Raw genomic sequence first — 27,738 nt, forward strand, 5'->3', positions numbered from 1 at the left:
GATAAAATGAAATAATTAATTCGTTTCAAAGTATATATGCCTAGCTACGTACCTTTATAAAAGCATTATTATTATTACAAAATTAAATAAATAAATACTACTTTAAAGCTTAATTTATATCGATACTAACACGAGTATTGTGATTGAAGTGAACTACTTTAAAGCTTAATTCAATTCGTTTCCAAAAATGGTCTCTTGCTGAGCCAACCTAATACTAGATTGAAAAAAGAATTATAGCACCTAATCTATTAATTGCGATCGCATATAAGGATTGATCATACAACCAAAATCTATGAAAATTTAGAAATCCGATATTAAGGTGTATTAACACATAACGCAGCAAAAAGTACATGAAGACTTACCCACAATTATCTCAAACAAGTGATCCGTGCATGTCGAAAAAAGGAAAATTAACCCCTAAGATATGTATATCTATTTATACCCCATACTAAAGCAAATTACCCCTTCCCCACATTTAACTATCTACCTTTGAATTATCTTATTTACCCTCAACATTTACATTACTTTCACACACCTTATCCTTAAAAACCAAAATTAGCCTTAAAAAAAAAACCACACATCACACAAAATCACATAGTATTCCAACAAACCACTACAACAAATATCTCATTTTCTCACACTTGTTTTTTAATACTTTTAAAAAGTGTGAAAATTTTTGTTAATTTAATCACATTTATAAGTGTATAGAAATAATTTACATTTAGAAGTGTAAAGAAATTTAAAAAATCACTATATTTATACACTTATACATGTGGAAAAAAAAAAGTTCACACTTTTAAGTGTGTAAAAATATGTCAATTGTTCACATTCAAGAGTGTGAAAATTAATTTGTAACACCTATTTTCTTCACACACCCAATTTTCTTCACACATGGGTAGTGTGAAGAAACCATGTGTTACAAATTAACTTTCACACTTTTAAGTGTTAAAATATTTGACAATTGTTCACACTTTTAAGTGTTAACATTTTGTTTACACATTTATAAATGTGAAAAAGTTATAATTTTTAAAATTTATTCACACCTTTAAATGTAATTTTTTTTATACATTTTTATATGTGATGATATTCATAAATTTTCTCACACTTCTTATAACCAAGTGTGAACAAATGAACTTTTTTTGTAGTGAACATACACTCACATTATAGTTTCTCTCTATGTCATACCCCCAACTACTAACACATTTTACACACGCTCAAAAAACACCACCGCAACCACCATACCCTCTCTCTCGCCACTACCAACTATCATTCCCCCTTTTCCGTCACCACGCTCCTTTTGCACTAGCCCCCACAAATCACCATCACCGTCGCATACCTGGCCCACATACCCTCCGGCACCACCACCCTTAAAACCACACCACCACCCCGATCGAAAAAAACGTCGTCGCCATCCCCATATTTTTTTTTTTTTTGAAAAGTAAGTATCATTCACATTAATATACACTATCCCACAATTATGGGATAGCAAAAATTACAAAGAAAGATTGGTTACATTGAAGCTAATCCAATCTTCCCAACTAAGAGTACCTTTTTTTAGTCTACTTCTATACCACAAAAAACCTGTACATCTAATATCTGAAAACACCTTATCAATAAAATCATTCACCAAAACCACATAAATCACTACAATGAATCAACGGAAGGGCAATACAAAACGTAATGAACGCAATTACAATCAACTTCCAAAACGACGCAAAAACACCCCGCCCCCAAACAATCGCGATTAAATGCCAGCTCCTCCTCCGACACAAAACACCGAAAATGTTTACATGCCGGTACCCGTGGATGATTTCTTGGGTCAAATGAACCCCGGGTTTTTTGATACTTATAGGGGGGTTGCAGGATTTGCGAATGAAAGTCAAACCAGGTATTGCAATTTGCGACGGGTGGTTCATCACAACAATACCAAAATGTTCAAGAAGAAGTCGAAGAAGAAGAATAAATAAAAAAGGGTGGAGAGGGGAGGGGTGGCGAGACATTCCTAACATTAGGCAGTGGGCGGGGAGATAGAGAAAAACCAGAGGGGGAAGGGATGGCGAAACGCTCCCCCTACCCTTGTATAAAGTGAAAGATATCTCTGCTATTCATATTCTCAATGCCAAACTTAATTATAATAGATATTTAAAGGTATATTATTATATTTATTAGTAATACTATATAATAAATGTTATTTTAATGATGACAGTTTATAATAAATGTATTATAGTTATTATTATTATTATTATTAATTAGCATTTTACACGTGCAATGCAGCGGCGGTGTGGTATTGGCGACGGCAGTTGGTGGTGGTGGTGGCGTGACGGGTAAGGATGACAAAAATACCCGAACCCGATTTGACCAGGGAATCCCCGAGTTGACCGGGGATGGGGATGTGAATTTATTTTCCGATGGGGATGGGGATAGGACACCGTAAATCCCCGATCCCCGTACCCGAACCCGAAAACAATATATATATTTATTAGATTTTCTTTAAGTTTTTTCTATATGTTAGAATTATTTTTGTTTAGAGTTTTTTTGTTTAATACTTTTTATGTGTTATACATTATTTATCATTTATTTAACATAGATATTAGTTTATATATAGAATGAAAAGGTCGAGTCACACGTTTTACTACTTATCTTATACTACATTAAATTAATGTTTATTCAAAAAAGGTATCCCCGATACCCGATGGGGATGGGTATGGGGATGAAATTTCTATCCCCGACGGGGATTGGGGTGGGGATGGGGATTACAAGTGAAAACCGGGGATGGGGATTAAGATCTTCAACAATACCCGTCCCATTGCCATTTCTAGTGACGGGTGGTGACAGTGTGATTATTACTGTAAAAGTAATTAATATAAAAAGGGTAGTGTAGTTATTTTAAGAGTTGATGTGTCTATGTTACAAATTATTTCATTAAGATTATTATATGTATTTTAAGTGAAAATGTTTAAATTAATGAATAAAAGAGTGAAAATTAATTAATTCATTAAGGGTATAATGGTCTTCTTGCATAGAGACATTTTTATGAGAGAGAGTATTAAAAAATGTTAAAAAGGAGGGTGTGATAATTTTTATAAAGTAGAATAGATGTATTATTATTATCTATATTACTTTATTATTGAGGTGATGTCTTGGTATAGAAAGTCATTAAATCGAGTAAGGTGGGTTGGGTAAAGCGTCGAGTAAACAATCCGAGTTGGTGGTGGTGGGAGAAATGAAGTGATTTGACAATTGGGTACATAGTAACACCACACCCTTCATTTTGAGTAGATTTAAATAGAATTGGATTGTTTTGACAAGAAGTGTATATTACATCACAGAGTTACTCGAGTACTCATTAAACTACATAACAATTTGATCATTATGGTTACACTCCGGTGTTATTATCCAATAATATTATATATCTGCTATTTCATATTTACAATACGTATCAAAATTTTACTTAATGAAAACTTGTTTGCTCTTATTCATGAAACCGCTATATATGTTTAACGTATATTATTGTACTAGTCTTAATACCCGTACGATGTACGAATCATTTATATACATCATAAGATTGATTTTATTTGGAAGAAATAATATTTATTTTTAATACATCACATGCATTTCGAATTTCCAATAATAGTCTTATAGCGAGAGACATTTTTCATAAAAGTATTGGTTAAGACTATTACTCTTCATATTGGTAATGATTAATTTAATCTAAATCATGATGGTAAAACATAATCATTTTAAGATTTCCAACTACATGTCTTTAGATTAGTAGATAATTATATGAAACGGGCTACAAACAGTCGATGATGACATCTGAGAGAGAATTCATACGAGTACTACTCATAAACAAGACAATTTTGACATTTTGTTCGTCCAATCAATTTAAATGGTTACACGTATTAATGATGTAGAGACCAATATTGATGAGAATAATACTAAAGATTATATGAGCAACCACCTAATTTGAACAACCCAAAAGCAGCTATGCTCGACCATAAAACAACCTCAAAACGACTGATAACTAGACTAGCTTGAAACAGAGGCGATACTAAGAAAAAATCATACAGAAGGCAAAATTAAAAAACTAATATAAAGTAAACCTAAAAGGGGTAAAATGTTAAAAACCTATAAAAAAATTTAAAAAAGAATTAGTTGCAGGATTCGTCCCTGTGGTTTATCTGTTTTCGTGGTTTACATCCCTACAAGAATTTTTTAACTAAAAACATCCAAATTATCAACGTTTGTTGCGGGATTTGTCCTTTTCACTGACGCCGTTTCTTTCATTCCGTGAAGTGGTGTCACATATATAATAGACGAGGGCATTTTAGTATTTTTGCCAAGTCCCACGCCTGCCCCTTTCATCCTTGTGATTTGACCAATTTTGCACTTTACAACCCTCTCTTTGAACTGGGAAATGATCAGTTATTAACTTATTCTCCAAATCATTATGAAAAAATAAATATCCAGTATTAATAACAATAAAAAAAAAAGGAAATTAAGTTATAGATATACGAGTAATACTTTATGGAAATATACGATCAACAGCCAATACACATTTGTCCTTAGATCTAAATCCTAAAACACTCGCATATGAATCCAGATCTGGTGATGTTGATGATGACAAGGATTCCGATGAATTCAAGGACAGTTATGTTTGTGGCAACAATCCATTCCCATGACGATGACAAAGGATTCCGATGACACATTTTCCATTCAAATCCTTGGCGGTGAAGATGAATGGAAAGATGGAAAGTGTTTTTTCTGGCATCATTTTTTCAATGTCATTTACTCCAGCAAATCGGATTGACCTTTTTTGCTTCTACCTTTTACATTCTCATCTGCTGCTATCTCTCTTTCTTCTTCATCTAACGGATGACAACCGCCTTCGATCATGACGCTTGTAACGACTCCACGAACAATACTACTGTTGCTATCTCCCATTTTCTTCTTTAATTTTTTCATTCAAAAAGAAAGTGAGTCTATTTTGTTATAACCATAAAAAAAAATTGTGTTTGAATGTGTACGTAGTTAAAAGATATGTACGGCCATTATCTTTTGCATTTGAAAAGTAAACAAAAATAGGAATGCAAGCCGTCTTCGTTATAAATCTGGAATTTGGATTTTTTTTTTTTCATGTATAGATATGGATATATATGTAAAGATAGATGTGGAAAATGGTTTCTATGTATGTATTGATTTAGATGGAAACATTGATCTAGGAAATGAGTTATATTTGATGAAGATGATGATAAATATATATCAGTTAATTGCTCAAAAAGTAGATGGAGATGCAGAGGTGATTTGTGATTTAGAGAAAAAGGAGAAAGATGGGAAGGTAATATTTGGTAATAAAGTTTAAAAAATAAACGTAAAATAAGGAGGAAAAGGGCAAGTGGGGGCTGGGTGGGAATATACATAAGTGCCCTCGTGTGCCGAGCATGTGCCATGACTTAACGGGTAAATACTAACGCCATTAGCCAGAGGGACGTAAGGTGCAACGAATGTGACTAGTTTGGATGTATTTGTTTAAAAATTTCAAACAGGGATGTGAACCACAAAAACGGTTAAACCATAGGGACGAATCCTGCAATTAACTCATTAAAAAATCTACAAAAATTTAAAAAATACATGACAAAATTTAAATTTTGAGGAGGGCATTGGACCCCCCCCCCCCCCCCCCCCCCCCTCTTTAGTACCGCCTCTGGCTTGAAACAACCATGATCAGATATGTCAAAACCCGAATGCGGTCTAGATTTTCTCTTTCGTCTTTTATTTTTATAAAAGCTTTGTATATCTCCTAGTTGCGTCCACTAGTAAAATAATTGAAAGATTTGAATTCATGGATTTTTTTTTTTCTTTATGTATTAGTTACTTACATGGTTAGTTGCGTGAATTTAAAGAAATTTTGGAAACACGTACAAGTAGCAATAAGAGGTCTTCAAGTTTCTATTTATACAAGTTGTTAAGGACTTAAGGAATCTAATTTTGGTTTTTTTTATTTTTTTTCAACGACATGCATTGTATCTTACTATTACCCTTATCTTTAACTTATACACATGGTTAGAGATGAAACCAAAAACTCTTAAAAAACCCTTATTAATTCATCTTCACATTTGGAAATAAACACAAACCCATATACATCCTTCCAAAATAAAAAAATTTAGGGCCCATTTGATTGTAAAAATGTTTTCTAATTTTTCATTTCTAATTTTTTATAAAATAAAAGTGGTTTTTATTTTGCAAAAAACAAATAAAATTTTTAAAACACCTTTTAATTTAGAAAACATGTTAGAGATGTGAATGGTGAGGAATGAATGAAATGGAAAATGAAAAACAAGAAAAGATATTTTCAAGTAGTCTATTGAAAAATGGAAAACATTGTTTTTTGTTTTCGTTAAAAACATTCTTGGAAAACTATGATTAGAACACTTTTGTTATTTTTCATATTTTTTTTAAAAAATAAAAATGAAAAACAAATGGTGTTTTCCCCAACTAAAGGCCCTTATCAATAAACTCAATGCATCCACCGATCCACAGTCTTGATGATCACTTGGATGGGCTCAATAGAGTTTTGTGGTGTCACTATATATAATATTGTATTTATCTACACTTTTAATAAACACACCCTTTTTAGTGTGCAGAGAATTATATACACTTTTATTTCTATATATTTTTACACAAATAAAAACATAAAATTTGTTTTAATCTATTCATGCTAACTAAAAATCTAAACAAATGTAACATTGTTTGTACTTTGTTGCCTTTCTCGATTTATTTTTTCTTGTCATGTTCCTCTTTTACTTTTAGTGAAGGTGTAAATATAGCTTTACCTAATAATTATAGCTTGCTTTACAAAAAGCAACAACCAAGAAACACATGGTTGTGTGTACACCATGCCTTCCCATGTGTACAGTGGCTAGCTAGCTTTACGCAAAATGGTTATCAGGATCGGGATCTAGACCGTAGGATCGTACAATCTCAAGATCCCACCAACCCAAAACTTATAGGGTCGTAGTAGGATTTATTACATAGGATCGCATAAGATTGTTCTTAAGATGCAGCAACATTCTGATGATCTGATCCTATAAAGTACTGTAGCCCAATTAAACGAGTTATTATCACTTGTTACATTCTATTTTAACTTGTGAATTTGTCACGCCTTAAACACATGGACATAGTTTGATTTTCATGAGATGATGTTCCGTGGACATAGGTTGATTTTCATGAGATGATGTTCCGTGTTCGATTATATTTTTATTCTATGTGAGAAGGTAAATATAAGACTTTTACATACTCCACCTTAGATATAGAATGTCTTAGTTACTAATTTTTTAATATTTATGGTATAATGAATAAATAATTAAATAGTCAAAATATTAAAATGTAAGATATTATATAACTAAGCTTTGGTACATGATAACATCCTTTTTTATATACATATATATTTTTTAATGATAGTAGGCTTTGGAAAAAATGATTTTAAAGTAAAAGGGCAAAGGATAATAATGGATCACTAAAAATTATAAATTGATACTAAATGTGTTCGGAGTATTTTCTAGAAACAAAAATCTAAGGCCTCACCTGTAAATTAAGGTGGCATTTGATTCACTGTATATTATTTAAACAAATTAAATCTGTCAAAAGAATTCTAATTTGAATAATAAAATGTGACAAAATGTTTTCGTCTACTGAAAATTCAAATGATGGATGGAGAAAGTCGACTTTACAATGTATGAGAACTAGTTGATAGCCTAAGTCCCCATATAGTAAAGGCCCCAATTAGTTAGTGCCCTCAAACTCTAGCCTTAAAGTGTATGCAAATGTATTTGGCTTTCTATTTATTATTAAAAAGTTCAAAAATCTTTTGATGGTAAAGTTTATAAAAGCATTATATTAATCTTGAAAAATTTAAAGTATGGTGATAAATTAGATACTGACCTTCAGGAAAAAATGTAAGATTTGTACAGTTATACCTATGTAATTTCACCATATATAGTTATGTTTTGTGGGCGTGACTTTGTACGGTACATTATTTCCTTGCCGTGTTTTACTTTCACCTTAAACTGATAAAGGCAAGATACAAGTAGCGGCCGGGTGTATATAATATACTCATTGTGGTCGCACAAGGCCAAACTAATAATGGATAATATTTTCACGTAATGATCAAAACGATAAGAATATTCATATATATGACTGAATATCTCGTTTTAACAAACGAGATGATTGGTCCATTAAATTTCAAAAATTAAAGTGCAGAAAGTAATTGTGTCTTTTCAAAAAAACTTAACCATCGTTTAGATACATGTTAACACCAAATTGTTAAATATGTCTATTAAAAAGTTAGTACTATTATATGATCTTTCGATGGTACTATGGTAGTATTCAGTTATTCACTACTCACTAGTTGGTGGAGGCCCTACGTATCCACCGATGTTTTCATCTAAATGAAAAGCCCAGCCCAATTTCATATGATGGGCTCGATTAACAAAATAATATCCCGTGGCTATGCTAAATGCTAAAACCCAATAAAATAACCTTCAACCGAAAGGTCGTACGTATAGCATTCATCCGTTATCCGTATATGTTCGATAGCTATGTCTTTTGTATTATTCTTGGCTTCTTGGTTAGCTATTTATTAGACAATGTTTAATACCTTTCTCATAACCTAAAATCAAGAAAGGAACTTCTCTGCCAAAACTATTGAAGTAAGACAAAACCAACAAACAATATACGACACTACAATGAGTAGTAACATGTGTTATTTAGTCAGATTGGCATCGGTTGTCGGCTCTTCCATTTCAATTTGCAAACCTAATTGAATTTTTATTTTTATTTTTACGTTCAAAGCATCCGACCATTGCCAATTGCAGTGATATGATTGATAGTCAACACAATATATGCATATTGTGTCAGTCCAATGGTGCCATTATATTATCTTTGGGTGAATAGCATTTTTTTTTCCATTGTTTAACTTGGACTTATTAAGCAACTATACATTTAAAAATACAACAAAATATTATCACTGACAAGAGATATGAAATTGACAAAGACTTAATTGTTGTTAAACACCTCACTGACTTTGCTTTGATAATTAACTAATCAAGTACAATTCTCACTTCACATACATTTTCCTAAGTTAATATCAATTTCACACTGTTCTATCTTCTTCTATTTTTTTTTTCTTTTTTACTTTTTAGGCAACATTTGAAAATTAGTCTTATGTCTAATAAATTGACTAGAGCTTTTATCCTTTTTCTTCATATGTGCATAAACTTTTGAGTATAACGATATTTGTCACATGGGTCAAACAAGATTAAAGTTTTTTTGGTCAACGAATATGACATAAAGGAGTTATAACATACACGAACATCAGATAAAAATTATGTAATTGGCACCTCCGACAATAAAGTTGATCTTACTAAAAGATACTATCAATTAAAAAGAGTTCATTCCCACCTAATTCACTAATATATTATACATCAAAATAATTACTCGTATTTCTTAGTAGGAACTTTTACTTCTCATGTGTTTTTAAATTTTTACAGCTTCTTTTTATAACCTATAAACGACAAACCGAATTATAATTATAATTATGGTAATAGTAATAATATATATAAAAAATTGGCCGGTGCCCCACAACATGTCAACATGCCTAGTTTCATGTATATGGGCCATGAATATATCAGTTTGAACATGTTTCTTGTAACGGTATGAAGAATTGTCTACACCATCTTTGCTGCACAATTCCATACAGGTGACATTAACAATACATTAGAATATGGACAAACTACAACAGTAATTGATAAATCAATGAATAAACATTCATCCAAAATTACATAATTGGGCCAATATAACATGGTCAAAACATGGGTACATTTAACAATAAAGTTCACTCTGCAAAAATATTTAATCAACCCACAAAGTTATACATTTTTCCAACCAATCTCTGCTTTTATCATTACTTTAATGCCATACAAATAAAGGTCCCCAGTTCAATTCTTTTGAAAATAATTTTTTTTTAATAGTAGATAAAAAAAAAAAACCATCTAGCTAGGACCAGTAGACCGACATAGGAGGAGAAGAGGTACTAATTAATTAATCGTGTTACAAATGACGTGACATACTTCTTTGGTCGACGACTGTCTCAAGTGACCAAGTAAATTGGCATAGGAGGCGAGGTTGGCATCTTATGATGACGAGTCTGATCCATATTGTTAAGTTGGGTGAGGCTAATATAAGGTATACTAATATCGAATTCACCTCGAGCTAGTGGCCCGGACGAGGCCGGGCTGCTACGAAGATGGTACGGAGTGGAGGACCCACTTTTATTAGTACTACTACTGTCCGTGAAGTACACGGGTCCAGAAAATACACGAGCACTTGAGCCACTACTACTATAGACCAAATTGTCACATTTGTTGGTGGTGCGTTTTCGTTTGAAAAAATGAAAGGCGTTTTTCCACCAACGTTTTTGGTTTTTCTTGATTTTTTTGCTGGTGTCAATATTGTTGTCTTTGGAGATGGGCTTTTGAAGCTTGAAATGTAGGCTGTCAATAATGGATGATGATGATGATCTAAATGATGAACTTGTTTCACGTTGTTTGTGTTTTCTTGCTTCTTCCAACACCTGTACAAAATATATGTATAGAAATGGAACACATTAGTTTGTTAATTTTTACTTTTATTGTTGATGTTGTTCTATATATACAAATGAAATATAATTAATAAAAAAGAAAAAGCAAGGGTACGGTGGGTGGTACCTGAAAGTAGTCGAGTTGAGGGTCAAAACCATAGTCACTGAAATGTTGAGGTGGTTGTTGAAAAGGGAAAATGGGGGATTTGTTGGTCATGTTTTCACACAGTTAGTGACACCGAAAGAAAGGGAGTGAGTATAGTAGGTTTGAGGGGAGGGAAATAGGAATAGTGTGTGTATATGAATGAATAAGGTGAAAGATAGAAGGGGAGGTGCCTGAATCAATAAAATTCTCATAAATACGTTTAATAACAATAAATTAACAATAATGTAAGGGTTTTTTAAATGTCTGTTGCTTATTCACCTATAAATTGAGAAAGGGATTCCCTCACATTGTTGATCAAATTGGAAACATTTTCATCATTGAAATAAAATCAATGATTAAGATTTAAAAATAAATTTTGAATCTTGACCATTGATTTAATACAAGGGTCACGACCCTCTTTATAAAATTGTGGTAGTCACTAGTCACATAAAGAGAGAATCTTATGTGTACTACTACTTACTAAAAGAAACATTTAACCAATAATAATAAAGATAATAATAAAAATAAAGTAATAATGAGACATTTCAGATAACAATTATATATATATAATTTTAAAATAAACAAATACACTTTTTATGTTAAGGTTTTATGATTATGAATTATGATGTTTTCTTGAGTAAACAAAAAAACACATTTTATATTTTAATAAATTTACGTGTGCTAAAAATCTTAGGGTATGAAAAGACATGCCGTTAAGTCTAAATTTACCGTTACAAAATAAAAACTACCCATTCTTCAAGAACTAACCTCTTCTCTAATCACTAACATTATTATTTTCAGTTTTTTTAAAGAATGGAAAGAAAAGAAAGCATAAGATTGGATGAATATGAAATAAAATGATAAAAGAATTTTTAGTTGATTTTGTTTTAAAAAAAAATGTATTTATAAAGTGATTCGAAAGGAATATAATATCACTTGCATTCATTTTCTTTGCTTTATTTAGTTTATAACTGTTTCAGTTATAAAAACATGATTTAATGTTAAAATCCACGATAACATATGATTATGTTAAATTGTAGCATACTACCATGTGATATCAAATGTTATATTTTGTAAGACATGAAAAGAAGTAATATTTTAAGTGATATTATACGTTACATATGAGATGGGGCATTGGGGGGAGGGGGGGAGGTGTTAAATGTTAGGATGCGTATTTGGGGGCCGTGTTTGTACTTAATAAATGGTGTTCACGTTTGGACTTATTGCATTCACTTCTTCCTCCTCTTTCACGGGTAATTTAATTTCAACACTCTTTCCTACCATCTTCAATATTCAACAGGATGTTTGTGGTTCTCACTATTTATATAGAGGATTTTGATTTTGAATTTGGTTCAATTGTTTTGACGTTGTAAAAAAACTAAGTAAATCATTAGTAAAAAGGTATTTAAAAGGTGGGTTACGGTAGTTTAAACAGCTAGTACATTATATGGAAAATGATGTTGGAATAAATATGATTCGATTCGAGTGATAAAACATCCCCTAACGTCCTGTGGAACCTGTAAGAACATTAAAGCATAATTGCTATTGATTTCGGGTTCCCATAACAAGGTGATTGAGTAAGGATGAGATGGGTAATTCGGCTGTGATATTATGCACGAATTTGAGAGGAGTAAACACACGAATTTGTGTGGGATTATGTGTGTGTGATTAACCTTAACTTAGGGTTAATTACCCTCTATTTATAATGAGAGTAATTACACATTCAACCCTTTAGTATTTACAGATTCAACCCTTCTGATGTTTAATGTGTGTACCATTAGTCCTTTTAGTTACAATCACCTAATGGGAAATCCTATACTACGTCTCTAAGAGTAAATACGCCCATCATATATTTACTTAGACATAGGGATTTCAGTTATTGTCAATTATCATATCAAGAATGACACATGATCAGTGATGGTCACACTAACGTGGTTCCAACATTCTCCAACTTGACCAAGCGATCATTTATCTATGAGTATTCAAATAAGTTCCGGAATAATACTCATTTTGTTTTAAGCCGAAATCATAGCCAATAAGTACAGTCGTAGAGAAGAACATCAACTCAGGACCCCCACTAGTCAAACTATGACTCAAATTTAAAACTAATAAGCAATGATCAATTGACTAAGACAAATTTTGTTATATAATGTCTTTACACTGTTATGAGCTCGAAGTGTAACTAATAGACAAACAAAATCTGAATAAGGAGGAAAATTTTAATTAACATAATAATAATGACCAATAAGTACGACATGCTATCATAATATGTCTTTAAGTAAGCCTCATCTTCGATACGTATCCTACGAAGATTTTAGGAGGAAGACCTTCGGTCATTGGATCCATTAGCATATTTATGTGTACTTATGTACTCAATACAAAGAACATTTTCCTCAATCCGTTAACATAAAACAGATACTTTGTATCGAGATACATCTCAGCGCCAGTTGAACTGTTACTGTTCAAAGAATTACGGTAGCTGAGTTATCACAGTAAAACTTCAATGGTCTGGTAATGAAGTTGACGACTTTCGAGTCCACTGACCAGGTTCTTTAACAACATCTCATGACATGAAATTATGAACGTTCAGACATCATGGTAGACATTGCAGTCAGTTTCTACTTATGACTCCGTCAAAAGATAGCTTTGCCAGCTAATCATAAATATACATTCAGAAGTAGATTTCTTATTGGAATTAAAACATCCCACTACTTCTAAGTTGTCACATCTTCTATAAGTTAATATGTAGTCTTTGGTCCTTTGTAGATATCGTAGAACCTTTTTTAGCCATTTTCCAATATGCTAATCCGGGATTATATACTTAACTCCCAAGCATACCGGCAATATGAGCGATATCTGGACGAGTACAGACCTGAGCGTACATAATGCTCTCAACTACTTATGAGTAAGGTATCATCCTTATTTGCCCTTTCTTTAATCTCAATGTTCAGAGTTTGGGAACAATCACATACGTTTCCTTTTTTTACTAATAGATCTATAGTGGGTGTGTAGTGTTGCAAGTTATGGCGTTCAAAGATGTGTTCAATATAAGTCTTTTGAGAAAGAACTAGAACATCATTACGCCTATCCCGATGTATTTCGATACCTGTGACATTAAAGGCATCATCGAGATCTTTTATGTCGACATTCTGCGAAAAGTAAACGCTTCGACTTATGCAACATATCCAAGTTGTTACTTGCAAGTATATCATCATTCACGTGCAAAACAAGGATTGTAAATTTACTCCCACTGATCTTGAGATAGGTGCATTAATCCACTTGATTTTCTTAAGAAGTCTTGTCCTCTTATGACTTCATTAAACTTAGCGTACCATTTTAGTGATGTTTGCTTCAACCTATATATGGACTTATTCAGCTTGTAGATCATGTGCTATTTACTTTATGGAACTTCAAGTTCACATGTATCCTTCTTAATGCAAGTTTGCATTTAGGAAAGTGGTCTTGACATCCATCTAATGTAACTCTAAATCATAATGAGATACGAATGCCATGATGATCCTTAAGGAATCTTTATGAGACAGGAGATAAGCTCTCTTGATAATCGATTCCTTCCTTTTGAGTAAAGCCCTTTACAACCAGTTTGGCCTTATAGCGTTTGGCGTTCTCATTCAGGTCTAATTTGGTTTTGAAGATCCACTTACAACTTACAGGTTTGGATTCTTCAAGAAATTCAATCAAGTCCCAAACGTCATTATGCTATATGGAATTAAGCTCTCAAGTTATGGCTTCATTCCACTAAGTGGCCTGATCGCTATTAATGGCTTCTTAATAAGAGGTAGGATCAGTAAGCTTTCCAATGTCCTCGACTTCAGTTAAATAATGAAATTATCAAAGTTATGGTCATGAGTGACCGAGATGATCTCCTGAGTTGATTTTCAGGTTCAATAAGGAAGATGCTTTAGCATTAGTAGTAAGATGCTTTGCTTTAGCATTATTAATAAGATGCTTTAACATTAGTAGTATTCTAATTAGGAGGTTTAGAATTCTGATAGAGAAGGTGGATCAGTGATATTAGGAGCAGCGTTGGGTACAAGAGGAGTTATCGGAGGAGTAATAATAACCGACGAGTGGTTCCCCCTGCTTCTTGTACTTCCTGCAAATCTTAAGTTATGATTTGTCGTGCTCCCACTGATCTCTTAGTTCTCATGAAATGTGACATACTGCGTGACAATAATACTAGTAGAGTAGGAAAGACAATAAAACTAATAACCGATAAAGAAACGGGTAAGGGATTTAGGATCCAGTTTCTTTAAGTTAGGATTATAGAGTTATGCTTTGGCAGTACAACCTCATACGTTCATATAATTCATACTTAGTTTCCTTTCTGTCCAGGAGTCTTAAGGACAGATTCTAATGGAACTCTTATTGAGTATATGAACAACTTTGCGTAAGACCTCAGTCCAAAGGAGAGTAGGTAAGTTAGTGTTGACAAACATACTTTTCACCATGTCCATTAAGGTTCTATTTCTCCTTTTAGCAACATAAAATTTTGTTGAGGAGAACCAAACATGGTATATTGGTTACTTATGTCTTGTTCCTTTCAAAAGTTATGGAAAGGATTAAGAGCTTAACCAATATCAATATGTCAACCATAATACTCACCTCCTCTATCTGATCTCACAACTTTTATTTTATGATCAAGTTGGTTTAAAACCAAAATTTTAAGATCAATAAAAGTCTCTAAGGGTTCAGATCAGATATAGGTGCATATAACATGAATAATCGTTAATGAATGTAGTAAGTGATGTATGTTCTGAGATGGTTGCGGGATAGGAGATACTAACATCAGAGTGAATTATTTCCAACAAGTTGGAACTTCTATTGGCTCCTTTCTTAATCCCTTAAGCCATTGAATACATGTTTCAAAATCACTAAAGTCAAGAGAATGTAATATTCCATCCTTTATCAGTCGTATCATGCAAACTCGTGAGATGTGGCTAAGGTATTAATGCCACTAAATGGAGTAATTCTCTTAATTAGTTAGGTGATTTTGTCTTTGTTTTAGTAATGTCATCAATATTAGGAGACAACAAAGAATGTGAGAAAAATATGATCTAGTTCTAACTTTTACAACAATCCACCCAAGAAACTAGGACCAAGGAATTCATTATTATGAGTAATGGCAATCTTGTCGTAACCATGAATTAATACATAACTTTCAAGGTGTTAGACTAGAAAAAATAGACACAGTGTTCCGAGAAATTCTCGGTACACATAATGTATCCACTAGTCTAATACACTTTCAAGTGTTTATATGTAAATCATAAGTCTCCATGGTTTCGACATATAAGAGACCAACCCTTCCAACTCTAAGCTTTCTTTGGTCATTTGATAGCTTCTGGATTGTATGGAACTCCCTTATGTTGAGTTAATCACATGAACCATATAATTAGAATCACTCACACATGTATTAATAGATACATCATAAAAAGAATCAAATATTACATGAAATAAGTTACCTTTATTAGCTAGCTACTCCTTGATTTTAGGGCAATCTGGGCACAATCAGAATTTGTAGTTAGGATTGCTTGTCAAGGACTCAAAACTAGAGGTATAAGCACCATGATTAGCCTTTTGAACTTTAATTTGCAGTCTTATTACTGTTATATCTTTCCACTTAATGGAATTAGCAGTGGTAGTAAAGTGAACAAATATAGGTTGGCCCAACTTAAGGCGACCATTTTCTTGCACACACATTGCTATTCGTTCACTCATCAACCATTTATCCTTCATAGCATTATATCTAATTTTGAAGGTGTCGGAATGAGCAAACAATGAGGTCATTATAAAATGCATAAGAAAATTGTCAGAGACTTCCATTTTTGGACTCTTAAACTTATGAGTCATGTTAGTCATCTTCATTATGTGTTCACAAATACTGCTATTTCCTTTATTCTTAAGCTACTTGCATACGCTTTATACATTACCTCGGATACTATGATGAAGTTCTCGACCATCATTAGTGACAAGTGATTCACCCTAGCTCACTTTTTTTTTTTTTAAATTCGCTTTCTGAGCTGCGAAAAAGTTAGCAGTAATAGCAGTGGGTTCATTATGGCGAATGACATAGTCAAGGACTAGCATCTTCAAAGTTAGAGGTGATTAATCCTTTCATGAAGCAAAGTTTGCATCAATAGGCGACTTAATGCCTAAGTTAGGTACTATAGTGGAAATATGGAGGATATCAATTTATGATACAAGTAATAGAAGATTATTAAAGTAATGCCTAAAACTAAGGGCAATAAGATTATAGTGACATAATTAGCTATCTAAGGCAGACTAAGCAATATCTATAAAACTAATAGAACTAAAGTAATGCCTAAACTTAACTAAGGGCTAATAATAATGTTCCTCATAATTAGATATCTAAGGCTTACTAAGTAATGTCTCTAAAAGTAATGGAACTAACGTAATGCCTAAATACGTAAGAGGCTAAAGTAATGTTCCTAAAATTAATGAGACTAAGACCATTATACTAATGAAGCCAGTGATAGGTAACCTATTGTAAACACCAAAACAATAAGTTGACATAAGGCTCTACTTAGATTTACATCACCTTTGGGCAGAAGTAACTAATATCTAAGTACACATGAGCATTAGGGTCATGCGGCACAACGCTTATCTTTTGACCTTTGGGCACAAAATTAAGAATCGTGTATCTTATGCATGAAAAAAATATTCCTTTTAGCACACCAAGTATATTAAATCACCTTTGGGCAGAATCAATATACTTAGTGTTCATTATCCAAAAGGAAAAAAAAATGCACTATGAGAATCATATTTGACCTTTGGGCACAAATGATGAAACCATGTACATTAGTGCGAAGCCCCCACAAATTACGGGGGTCCGGGGGCAGCGCCCTTGGGAGCGGGGTCCAAGGGGCAGAGCCCCTGATTGGGATCGAGCTGACCTGGTAAAAATGTCTCAGAAAAAATTATTTTTGAAAAATTAGAGAAAAATTCAGCCATAAAATTATAGGGTAAAATAGTAAGCACGAACACATTCATCAGCTAAGATCTTCTTTAGTATACACAAACTTAAGTAATAACTTGTGATCAAGCAAGCACAAAGTTAGGTAATAGTTCGTGATAACATAAGCACGAAGACATCAATTAGTCGTGACGACATAAGCACGAAGATATCTGTAAGCATGGGATATCATAAAGTCGTGCTGCACGAAGTGTCATTAACTCGTGATGACATAAGCACGAGATTGTCATTAGTTCGTGTACGAAATTAAGCTGAAGTTCGTGGTGACATAAGCATAAGTTCGCAATGACGTAAGCACGAATTCGTGATGACGTAAGCGCGAGGAGCTGCAGAAGCCATGATGACGTCAGCACGAGATGACGTCATCGCGAGGATGACGTCAGCACGAAGCTCGTGTGACGTCAGCACGAAGTTCATAATCTGCAGATTTTTAGTTCGCGAAATTCATCAAATTCGAACCAAATCATGACTTATAGCTCGTAACGAGGCTTTGATACCACATGTTGGAATAAACATGATTCGATTCGAGTGATAAAACATCCCCAATCGTCCTGTGGAACCTGTAAGAACATTAAAGCATAATTGCTATTGATTTCGGGTTCCCATAACAAGGTGATTGAGTAAGGATGAGATGGGTAATTCGGCTGTGATGTTATGCACGAATTTGAGAGGAGTAAACACACGAATTTGTGTGGGATTATGTGTGTGTGATTAACCTTAACTTAGGGTTAATTACCCTTTATTTATAATGAGAGTAATTACACATTCAACCCTTTAGTATTTACAGATTCAACCCTTCTGATGTTTAATGTGTGTACCATTAGTCCTTTTAGTTACAATCACCTAATGGGAAATCCTATACTACGTCTCTAAGAGTAAATACGCCCATCATATATTTACTTAGACATAGGGATTTCAGTTATTGTCAATTATCATATCAGGAATGACACATGATCAGTGATGGTCACACTAACGTGGTTCCAACAAATGAGTTGTAATGTTAACGATACACAAGTTCGAGTAATCATAAATATATTGGTTGTGTATAAGTGCAGGGCCGGATTTGAGGGTATTCAACACACACAAATGAACAAGGCCTAGTTTTGTTTAAGGGCCCAAAAGTTCAATTATTTGTTTGTTAATATTAAATATTCATATTATAATACCAAAGAATTATAATTGAATATTGTGTTTCTGTTTGAAGTTGCTTATTATAAAAAAGGTATTTTGTTTTTCTATAACAAGAGAATACGTAAATGATATTGATAAGCTTTTGATTTTGCTTTTGTAATGTTTTTTTGTTATTTTAATATAAAAAAACTTCTTCATATAAAATTCGGTTATTTTTTTTGTATAATGAAACAAAAACTTTTTCTCAATACCTTTCACTTGGTAAAATTTTTTACGAGTATTTGATTAATGGTCTTTATATTCAACACAGCGCAGGGCCTTTAAAATCCATGAGACGGCCCTGTATAAGTGGATAAATTATAAGTGTGTATAGTCAGATATTTTCAAACATTTGTTTTTGTTGTATATAATGTAAGTATGCATGTGAAGAAAGATTTATCATTTTTCTTTTTTCATTATATATTTATATGTGAATAAAGTTAAAGAATGATGATTAAATTCATCGTAGTGGTGTATTCAAAACTAAAAAATAAAAAGAAAAAAAAATTACTATATGGTTTAAAACAATGATTGATTGCGGGATGTAAACAAGCCGAACTCTTAACGAGGTATTTAAACTCAACCTCTATATAGACTAGTTTAAACATATTAACTTCACTAGATATTATTACTGGTGTATTAAATGACCATCTTAATTTCACTAATTAATGTTTGTAGTTATATCCCACGTGTATATATATTAAATGATTTATGACTGCTTTCAATCTCTTTAAATGTAGAAAACCCACGTCAATGAAAAAATTAAAATGAACGTGTATATTAGTCTGTAGGTTAAGGTAAAGTAAAACAAGTATTAAAGTGAAATATATAAAATAATATACATATTTTTAACTGAAAATCACCGTGCATCATAAATGATCACATATGTAGTGACATACATGTTAACATAACCCAAGGACACGAGAAGACAATACTTTTGACCCATCCTATTTATCTATCTATCTATATATATATATATATTATACAGTGGAGGACAACGGTTGTGAGACAGACATGCACTTGCCCATTTAGCTTATAAATACCTTTCTCCACTGATGGATAAGGCATAATTTCATTCATTGACAATCGTTCGTCCACTCATAAATACACAACCCTTCTAGAGTGAGAAATCAATCTCTCTCACTCCAGGTAATCTTCTTATCACCTTAGGTTCGTCAATAACTTAGTAGGTTTGCATTCTTATATTGAGGAGATTAAGAGGATAACACGGTTAAACACCATCATGATTTAGCATGATGATCAATGCTCAAACATTGAGCACGATGAATTATGTTTCCCCGTACGAAGGCTGTGACACTTTGTAAGTTTAGACACAAGCATACTGAGAAACTTCTTTATGTTTGAACTTGGGGGACTTGATCACGTATATGGTTACATATGCGTTAACAAGAATTGCATGTACATTATTAAAATATATTTGCGTAAACATAATATATATATAACTTTATTTATGTGGGCTAAATATATGACAAGTCGTTACATATTGTTAACTAGCCAAGTCGACTAATACATTACAAATATATGCATATGCTTATGACAAGTTGGGATTGACAGTCAAACAACCAAAATCTCTAGTAAGCCCTAACTCCTTAGTGTTATAAAAGGTTCTTCCTTGTTAGAGTTGAGATACATTTTTAACATGAAAGACATTTTATTTCTATCAAAAAGAGAATTACACTCAATTCACTTCACTACAACAATGTCTACAATCGATCATATCACATCATAAAACATCCTTCTAGGATATTAGAAATCAAGATATTTCTATCATAGAACAACCATCATCATCTTAGGCTCGCGAAGAGCTTGTTAGGTTTGCACTGTATCAGGAAATGTGATGGTTGTCACGGTTAAACCTCATCGTGATTGAGCCCGACGATCCATGCTCAAACAATAAAAATCATCATGTATCAATTGCTTGTGAATATTCGTGCATTAATTTAAGCACGATGTAATGGTCAAGATTTATCTTATTTATTTTACTTTAATGCTTGTTTTACGATATTCAACCCCTTAGTTTGTATATATTGCTATTACTATATGAAATCACACTTAAAGAGTATCAAACTAACGTATCTAGCCAATATAACTCATAAACCTTTCATATTAATACACCATAATACATATATGATGAACAGCTGTCGCTCTCTTATTAAGCGACAACTTAAATGAGTATCACGTAGGGGGGAAAAGAGAGTTCAATACTTGACTAACAAAAATTACATACATCTCAATACATTTTTTTTTAATGTTAATGGGTGTTTATAAAAAACAGATCGAAAAGATGCTGACGCTTTGATTAATTTTGATTTGATCTTTTTAACTTGTTTAAGCAGTCGGTGTCACCAACTCTTTCAAACGGTTACACTCCCTTTTGAATGCTTAAAGGTTTGTAGTAGTTGTGTGTCAATTGTTCATTTTAGCTTATATCATGTGTTTTTGCACTCATAAATCATATTTGTCAATGTCAATGTTAATACTCACTCGTGTACATATAATGTTAGAGTTAAAAAGTTAGTAACATTGTTAAATACTTTGAAACTAAAAAAGCCATTCATTCAAAGATAGATATTAAATTTGCCAACGACTAAAAATCAAAAGAGTGTAAATGGTCAATATACAATGGTGGTTGATTTTAAAAACAAGTTATTGCATTTGTATGTTTTATAGTTAATGGAGGAGGATTTACTTTTAGGGAAGCAAGATGTGACATAAAGATGGAAGGAAAATATGACATGGGGGTCACATGGGTTCAATTAAAGATAGCCGTGTCAACAAAGGCTGAAAGACTTGAATTTCAAATTGCAACGGCATTATGATATTTACACTTCATGACTTATTCAGTTGGAAGCAGAGACTGGACAAATTGGACTATTGTAAAATAAAGGGGTTTAAAAGCAACCAATGAAGCTTCTTGATTGATTTTTTGATCGATAACATCTAGCAAACTAGCTATTTAAGACAATTCTTTTGATTGTTTCCCATTTCATCAGTAGGAACTTGGTAGTCTAACTACTATATTTGTTGACAAATAGGTATACATACACAAACCCCTAGAATATCTATCCAATCTGTTCCATATCCCAATATATGGGATTCAAGTTACAATAAATAAACATTGTTACAAGGGGAAGAAAAAGAACTATCACCAACTCTAAATTATTTCAAATTATTTGTTACAACTTACAAGCCTAACTGTCAATACACAATGTCACAAAAACAATACTAAATGTTATCAAGTTTACCTACTTTATGTCACCCTGCAGAACTTAACCCATCCGGGTCAACCATTCTTGACCGTCGTCTCCTCTTGCTTTCAGGAGTGCACCTAATTGCAACACCTTTACCTAACTTTACAGTTATCTGAGGGGATGATGATGATGTTGAACCGGTGGCTAGTCCCCGATTCTCTTTTCCTTGTTTCAACTGAGCCTTTGGTCTCTTATTGGAGGACCTAAGCTGTACTTCTGCTCTCTTTTCATTATTTAAAAGGCGGACATGAAATGGGTTCTCAGCGGTATAACAAATAAATTCACCGCCAGCCCCACACTTAACCAGTTCTACGTTTCCATTATTCACCTGATACATTGTATTCAAGAAGCTAATTACCCTCTATATCAAGTAAAATTATATGCATACTCCAAAAGGGTTCAAACAAAAATTACACTAACCAAACCAGAAATAGAAACTGACAACAGTTCATGATATTCATGATAGTTGGCCAACAAGAAACCGATAAATTTAGAATGCCACCTTTCATTTAAGCCAGCAACACTACCCCATAAGAAATTACTCACCCTATTCATTTTTCGACACACATTAACCAGACTATGGCTCATAATGTTGGTGATGGATGGTTGACAAAGAACCAACAAATTTAGAATACTAACTTCACTCCCTACAAACAATAACCCTTAATAATTACATGCTTCTATTTGTCAATACAGCTTGGTCAACTCCATTTTTCAACTAGTTTGACAAAAGATGTACTGCTATTTTAGATTCATGTAAACTTTTAATCCGAACACTCGGCTGTTCAGATCCAGATTTCAGTACCTCTCACGAATCAATTTCTTTCTTAATTAAAAAGCAAACATTTAAATTCACTATGTATTCTTCAACGAGAATTTAACAAAGTTTATGCTATTTCAGAGTATAATTGTTTATTATTGGAGCAACTGATGCTTGTACATTACAATCCATCAGATGTTCCAATTATAGAGTATAGACAATACAATAAAGTTGTACAATCTCCACACGCAACTCTCAGTTTGTGGTGTTCTAGTTAAAGGAAATTTATTATTAAAGGATTCCTAATTTGATAAAGAATATATTTACAAAAAACAGTTGATTGGTAAGCCAAATAGCTAAAATTAACCAGTTTTTCCTGCTTGGGTGTAGGTCTATAAACACATCAAACTGATTTGACTGCCTAACGGATATCCAGTTAACCACTAACCAGATTTCCTACCAAAAAACACCTTTAATTAGTTATACATTTTTGGTGACTTCCGACATGTTTGACTCATTAGACAATTTCCCCCGAAGTGACCCGTTCATTACTAAATCGGTCAAAATAGCCACCTTTAACATACTCAAATTTCTAATAGAATATAACCATACCAACTGTAGAAGGGCAGAAAAAGTCCGTGCAACATCATGTTTCTCTTGACCCCTGACAACATCAGTGAAGGTTAAGGAATTTCCAACATCTGCTTCTAGCGAAAGCTTGTCCAAAGTCCTTTGACCATATTCATGTATATCAAATGGTGGCCGTGCATCCTGCCAGACAATAGATTCGTTAAAACAGTAAATAAAGGCAGTAAACTTGACATTATGAAAATCTGGTATATGTGATAAGACACCAGAAATTAAATGACGCACTTGCTCATCCAAGTTTTGCTCGATTCTCTGCTTCCAGTTTGATACCCTAGCTGCCAGAGCAGTCTGCTTCTCTGTCTCAGCGATACTAGCAAGCAAAGAATCCTAAATTTTGAAAAATATAATTAGTCACACTATAACAGAATTCTAGAGAATATGCATAACCAAGAGAACTATATAAATATTCCCCCTCATAGCCTCACCATATGAGAACGGCACAGATCTTCAAGATTCGCATGAGAATCTGGGTCTTCATGATCGAAAGGGTTGTCGTCAAAATGTGCATCTTCATTCACATGCTGCACGATTAAAATCACTAAGTGTCAAACAAACTTCTCACCACTCCATGTCAGTCTAAGGATTACAAAGTATTAATATGAGAAAACCTTTTCAGGTTTAAAATGATCTTCATTCATATCCGGCATGTCATAATCATCAGCCATGAAATCAGGGCCCCCATCGTCATCATATCCATTATCTTCATCATCTTTACCATTTTTTAACGCCCCAAGATTTTCATGATCTCCTAGCACAAGTGATCGCCGAAGCTACAATATATAATTCACCAGTTACATCATAACCATAAAACAGAAAAGTTAATAAATTAAAATCAACAGACAAACCTTTTCATACAATGGAAGAGATTCTGATTCCTGATCTTTTTTGTCAACATGATATCGTGCATCCCATATTTCATTCAGCTCAGCACTAATCGGGCCATGCAATTTTGCAAGTGGAAACTCCTCTAATATAGAAACTTTAGTGCTCGGAGTCGGCCAATTCTTTTTAAAAGCTTTAACTGTATAAAGCAAAGTAAATAAGTAGAAAGTAACAGAATAAGCAGCAACTTTAAGCCATTTGCTGACAAATGGATTGATTTGATGTGTGACAACTCTAACAGGTCAAAGGGCTGACGTAAAAAAGAAACAGGCAGAATGGATTAAAATTTGGCTAAATCTATTCTAATTTGATAGAACCTCCTAAAATGTTTTTATTCCAAGCTTTATATAATATCTAAAATAATACACTTTTAGTAAGCATGTTTAACACACTATTTAAAAAAAATAGTAGACAATTGTTGTTTCGGGTCAGCCCATCCCATTCCATAATATCTACCTTTTTTACATACTACCCAACCCGCTCAGTTTATTACTTATGGGTAATACATGCTTGGGAATTGATCAGGCAAAAATATTAAAACATTAAGCAACCTTTTTTAAAGGGTTTGACTTTCAAGTTTCCCCGTTCATGAGGATTTAAAGGTTTCCATGGATCATCACTGTCTTCATCCGAATCGTCAAATGTCCCTGGATGTGAAAACCCATCCTCCATGTCAAAATCATGGTCCATATTACCATTACATGCAGGAGCAGGTGATTGCATATTATGGTCATTTGCATCAAAGCGGTTATCAACAATGTCAGGTGGATCTGAATCAGGAACATGGGTCTTTCCAGCAGATTGTTTACGCACCGTTCCACCAGAAGCTTTTGAAGGTGACATAAATGATTTGCGAGACTTAATAGAACTCCCTCCTTTATGACCACTTTTATACTTGCTAAATGTTTCTTTGCCACCCAGAAAATCATCAACTGCTACTGCATCACTAGCATCTAAAAGAAGAAAATCCCTGTGTAGATCATTTGTCGCTAACTGCAACCATAGATTGACATACACGTAAGTTCAATTCAATATCTACAACTATTGGAGAAAAAAGACAGAATGAGTAACGAGCCAAAGCATATTCCAGAAATTATAAGTAATATTAGTACCAGGCAAGTGAGGATCAGCTTTGACCCATATTTTAGTTAAGCAATATATGTTGACCATTTTCCAACTTATTTCCTTTTCAGCTAATTTTTTAAAATTTACTCACTTAACCAGTTAGAGATGAAACATACCCCAAGCCAGCCCATCCATAAGTAAAGGATCAAAATTGTGAATTCTAATTCCCTGTAAAACCTTACATACCAAAAAGGACTCTAATTCCCCACTGTCTCCACTAACATCCAAGCAATCACCTTCAAGCACAACCAAATTCGCAGGAGGTTTCACAAAGGAGTTTAGAGGAGCATCATTGTCATTTGAAGTATCCAAGGAATTCTTGGCATCAACTGGTAACCGAAAAAGCAGTTAGCAACTTAAAAACATAAATCAGATCCGATGTAACCGATAGAGCTACTATCTACCTGGGATATCATTTGAGCACCAAAAAGTATCATCTGGTTCAACAGGAGCAGCATCAGAACCATTTTGTTCTTCGTCTTGGCCTGATGAGCTCGCTGGTTGATCATGTTGCTGACTGATTACAATTTTTATAACAAATCAGAATGTGACTGCTTTATCATACACAGGAAAACATATCATGCATTTCTTTTTATTTTTGAAGCACTAGCTCATATCCGTGCAACAATAAAAGAAAATCTAACACATTGAAAAAAATTGTGTGGTTAACTTTACATACACGTATACTAGAACTAAAAATTATTTGTATACGAAACCATTAAGCGATCTAGATTCATGACATTAAGTTTTTATGCATCATAAATAATCTCTAATAAGTAGTAAAATTGATCTAATTTATAAATTGTATAATCTAAAAACTGTAATATTCTACATTTAGAACCTTGTAGAGTGGAGTTTAAAGCAACTTTAACTATTTTACGGCATCCATCTTCAACTAAATGATTTTATAAGTCTTAGAAGGTAAAGCTAATCTTATAAAGAAACTTTGATACTAAATGAAGTCTAATGTAAAATCATCATTTTTAAGAAAAATTACAAATGAAAAGGTAAAGAAAAGGATAAACTTGACATCAAAAATCAGGATAGATTCAACCACATACACAATCTCTACAAATACAAACTACAATTAATATATTAAATCAAATACAATCAAATAAGTTATAAAATGGTAAGAATAAAAAAGAAAAATTACCCATGTTGAGAGATGAACTCTAAAGCATGTACAACCAATGAATACAAATAGTCAATCTTTTTACTGTACACCTGAACTGACCCTTGAATCAACAAAGCAGCTACATTTCCCACACACAAAACCCAAATTAGTAATAAAAAAACCCTAATTCCAAGATTTCAAAAAAAGTAACAATTTTTATAATATATACATATACATATATCTATATAAAATACAAACCTTCAGCAAAATTAACAGAAAGATGATTGGCACTATCTTCTTGACCGGTAAATTCACCAGAGCATATTTTAAGTAAATAACTTTGAAGTTTGTTTACAAGATCAACTTCCCAATTTGATTGTAAATCACGGTGTGGTTGCACGCCGTGAAAATTTCCGTCGGAAGTACTGGCTTCTTTATCATTCATCTTCAATTTATCATAATAATTTGATGGGGCCCATATGTGTTATGTAAACCCTAAAATTGAATTCAAAGATTTGAAATTGAACAGAAAACCAACCAACCCTAAATGGGTTTTTGACAGGTGATGATGAAAAGTCAAATGTGTGTAAAGAAAGATGATGGATAATACTCTGCAAGTAACAAGATTCACAACTGTGTGTTTGTTTGTGAGTGTGAGTGTGTGTGTGTGTGAGAGAGAGATATTAGTTTTTTTTTTTTTTTCTTTTTTTGGGGAGGGGGGTTTTATTCAAAATGTTTTTTATTTTCCCGCTAAGTGGAAGATGAAAGTTTTTCAGTTTTTGGATTTTGATGAACTGGGCTGGGCTATGATGGCCAGCCAATGGGTACTTTGATATGCCATAAATAAATAGCCCGTTGGGGATTCAAAATTTTGGTTTCCGTTTTGACTTTGCCTTGTTTTTTCAATGCAATGATGTGGTAATGTGGTTAGTGGTATGGAGTAAATTTTTGTGAGTCACCGTTGCGCTGAACAG

General features: G+C 33.0%; 2 protein-coding genes across 2 annotated transcripts; both read right to left on the minus strand.

The window, feature by feature from the left end:
- Positions 1-9,852: 9,852 nt before the first annotated feature.
- Positions 9,853-10,968, minus strand: LOC122580040. The gene is made up of 2 exons (XM_043752310.1): positions 10,764-10,968; positions 9,853-10,630 (listed from the first exon to the last, which is right to left on the minus strand). Exons 1-2 carry the CDS (start codon positions 10,851-10,853, stop codon positions 10,148-10,150), a joined length of 573 nt encoding a protein of 190 aa, XP_043608245.1. The 5' UTR covers positions 10,854-10,968; the 3' UTR covers positions 9,853-10,147.
- An 11,075-nt stretch (positions 10,969-22,043) lies between these two features.
- On the minus strand, positions 22,044-27,349 carry LOC122579773 (condensin-2 complex subunit H2). The gene is made up of 11 exons (XM_043752003.1): positions 27,023-27,349; positions 26,804-26,903; positions 26,055-26,167; positions 25,837-25,979; positions 25,077-25,518; positions 24,489-24,664; positions 24,252-24,413; positions 24,069-24,164; positions 23,869-23,970; positions 23,608-23,766; positions 22,044-22,563 (listed from the first exon to the last, which is right to left on the minus strand). Exons 1-11 carry the CDS (start codon positions 27,207-27,209, stop codon positions 22,240-22,242), a joined length of 2,004 nt encoding a protein of 667 aa, XP_043607938.1. The 5' UTR covers positions 27,210-27,349; the 3' UTR covers positions 22,044-22,239.
- Between the last annotated feature and the right edge of the window lie 389 nt (positions 27,350-27,738).

The sequence above is a fragment of the Erigeron canadensis genome, chromosome 8 (assembly GCF_010389155.1).
Source record: "Erigeron canadensis isolate Cc75 chromosome 8, C_canadensis_v1, whole genome shotgun sequence".
Taxonomy (NCBI): domain Eukaryota; kingdom Viridiplantae; phylum Streptophyta; class Magnoliopsida; order Asterales; family Asteraceae; genus Erigeron; species Erigeron canadensis.

Bases quoted from the DNA above. Each gene is read 5' to 3' on its own strand.
- LOC122580040 (XM_043752310.1), bottom strand. From the start codon at position 10,853: ATGACCAACAAATCCCCCATTTTCCCTTTTCAACAACCACCTCAACAT. The intron at 10,631-10,763 runs GTACCACCCACC...TATTTTGTACAG, and splicing joins CTCAACTCGACTACTTTCAG to GTGTTGGAAGAAGCAAGAAA.
- LOC122579773 (XM_043752003.1), bottom strand. From the start codon at position 27,209: ATGAATGATAAAGAAGCCAGTACTTCCGACGGAAATTTTCACGGCGTG. The intron at 23,767-23,868 runs GTGCGTCATTTA...ATTGTCTGGCAG, and splicing joins AGCAAAACTTGGATGAGCAA to GATGCACGGCCACCATTTGA. The intron at 22,564-23,607 runs GTATGGTTATAT...ACAATGTATCAG, and splicing joins TTTCTGCCCTTCTACAGTTG to GTGAATAATGGAAACGTAGA.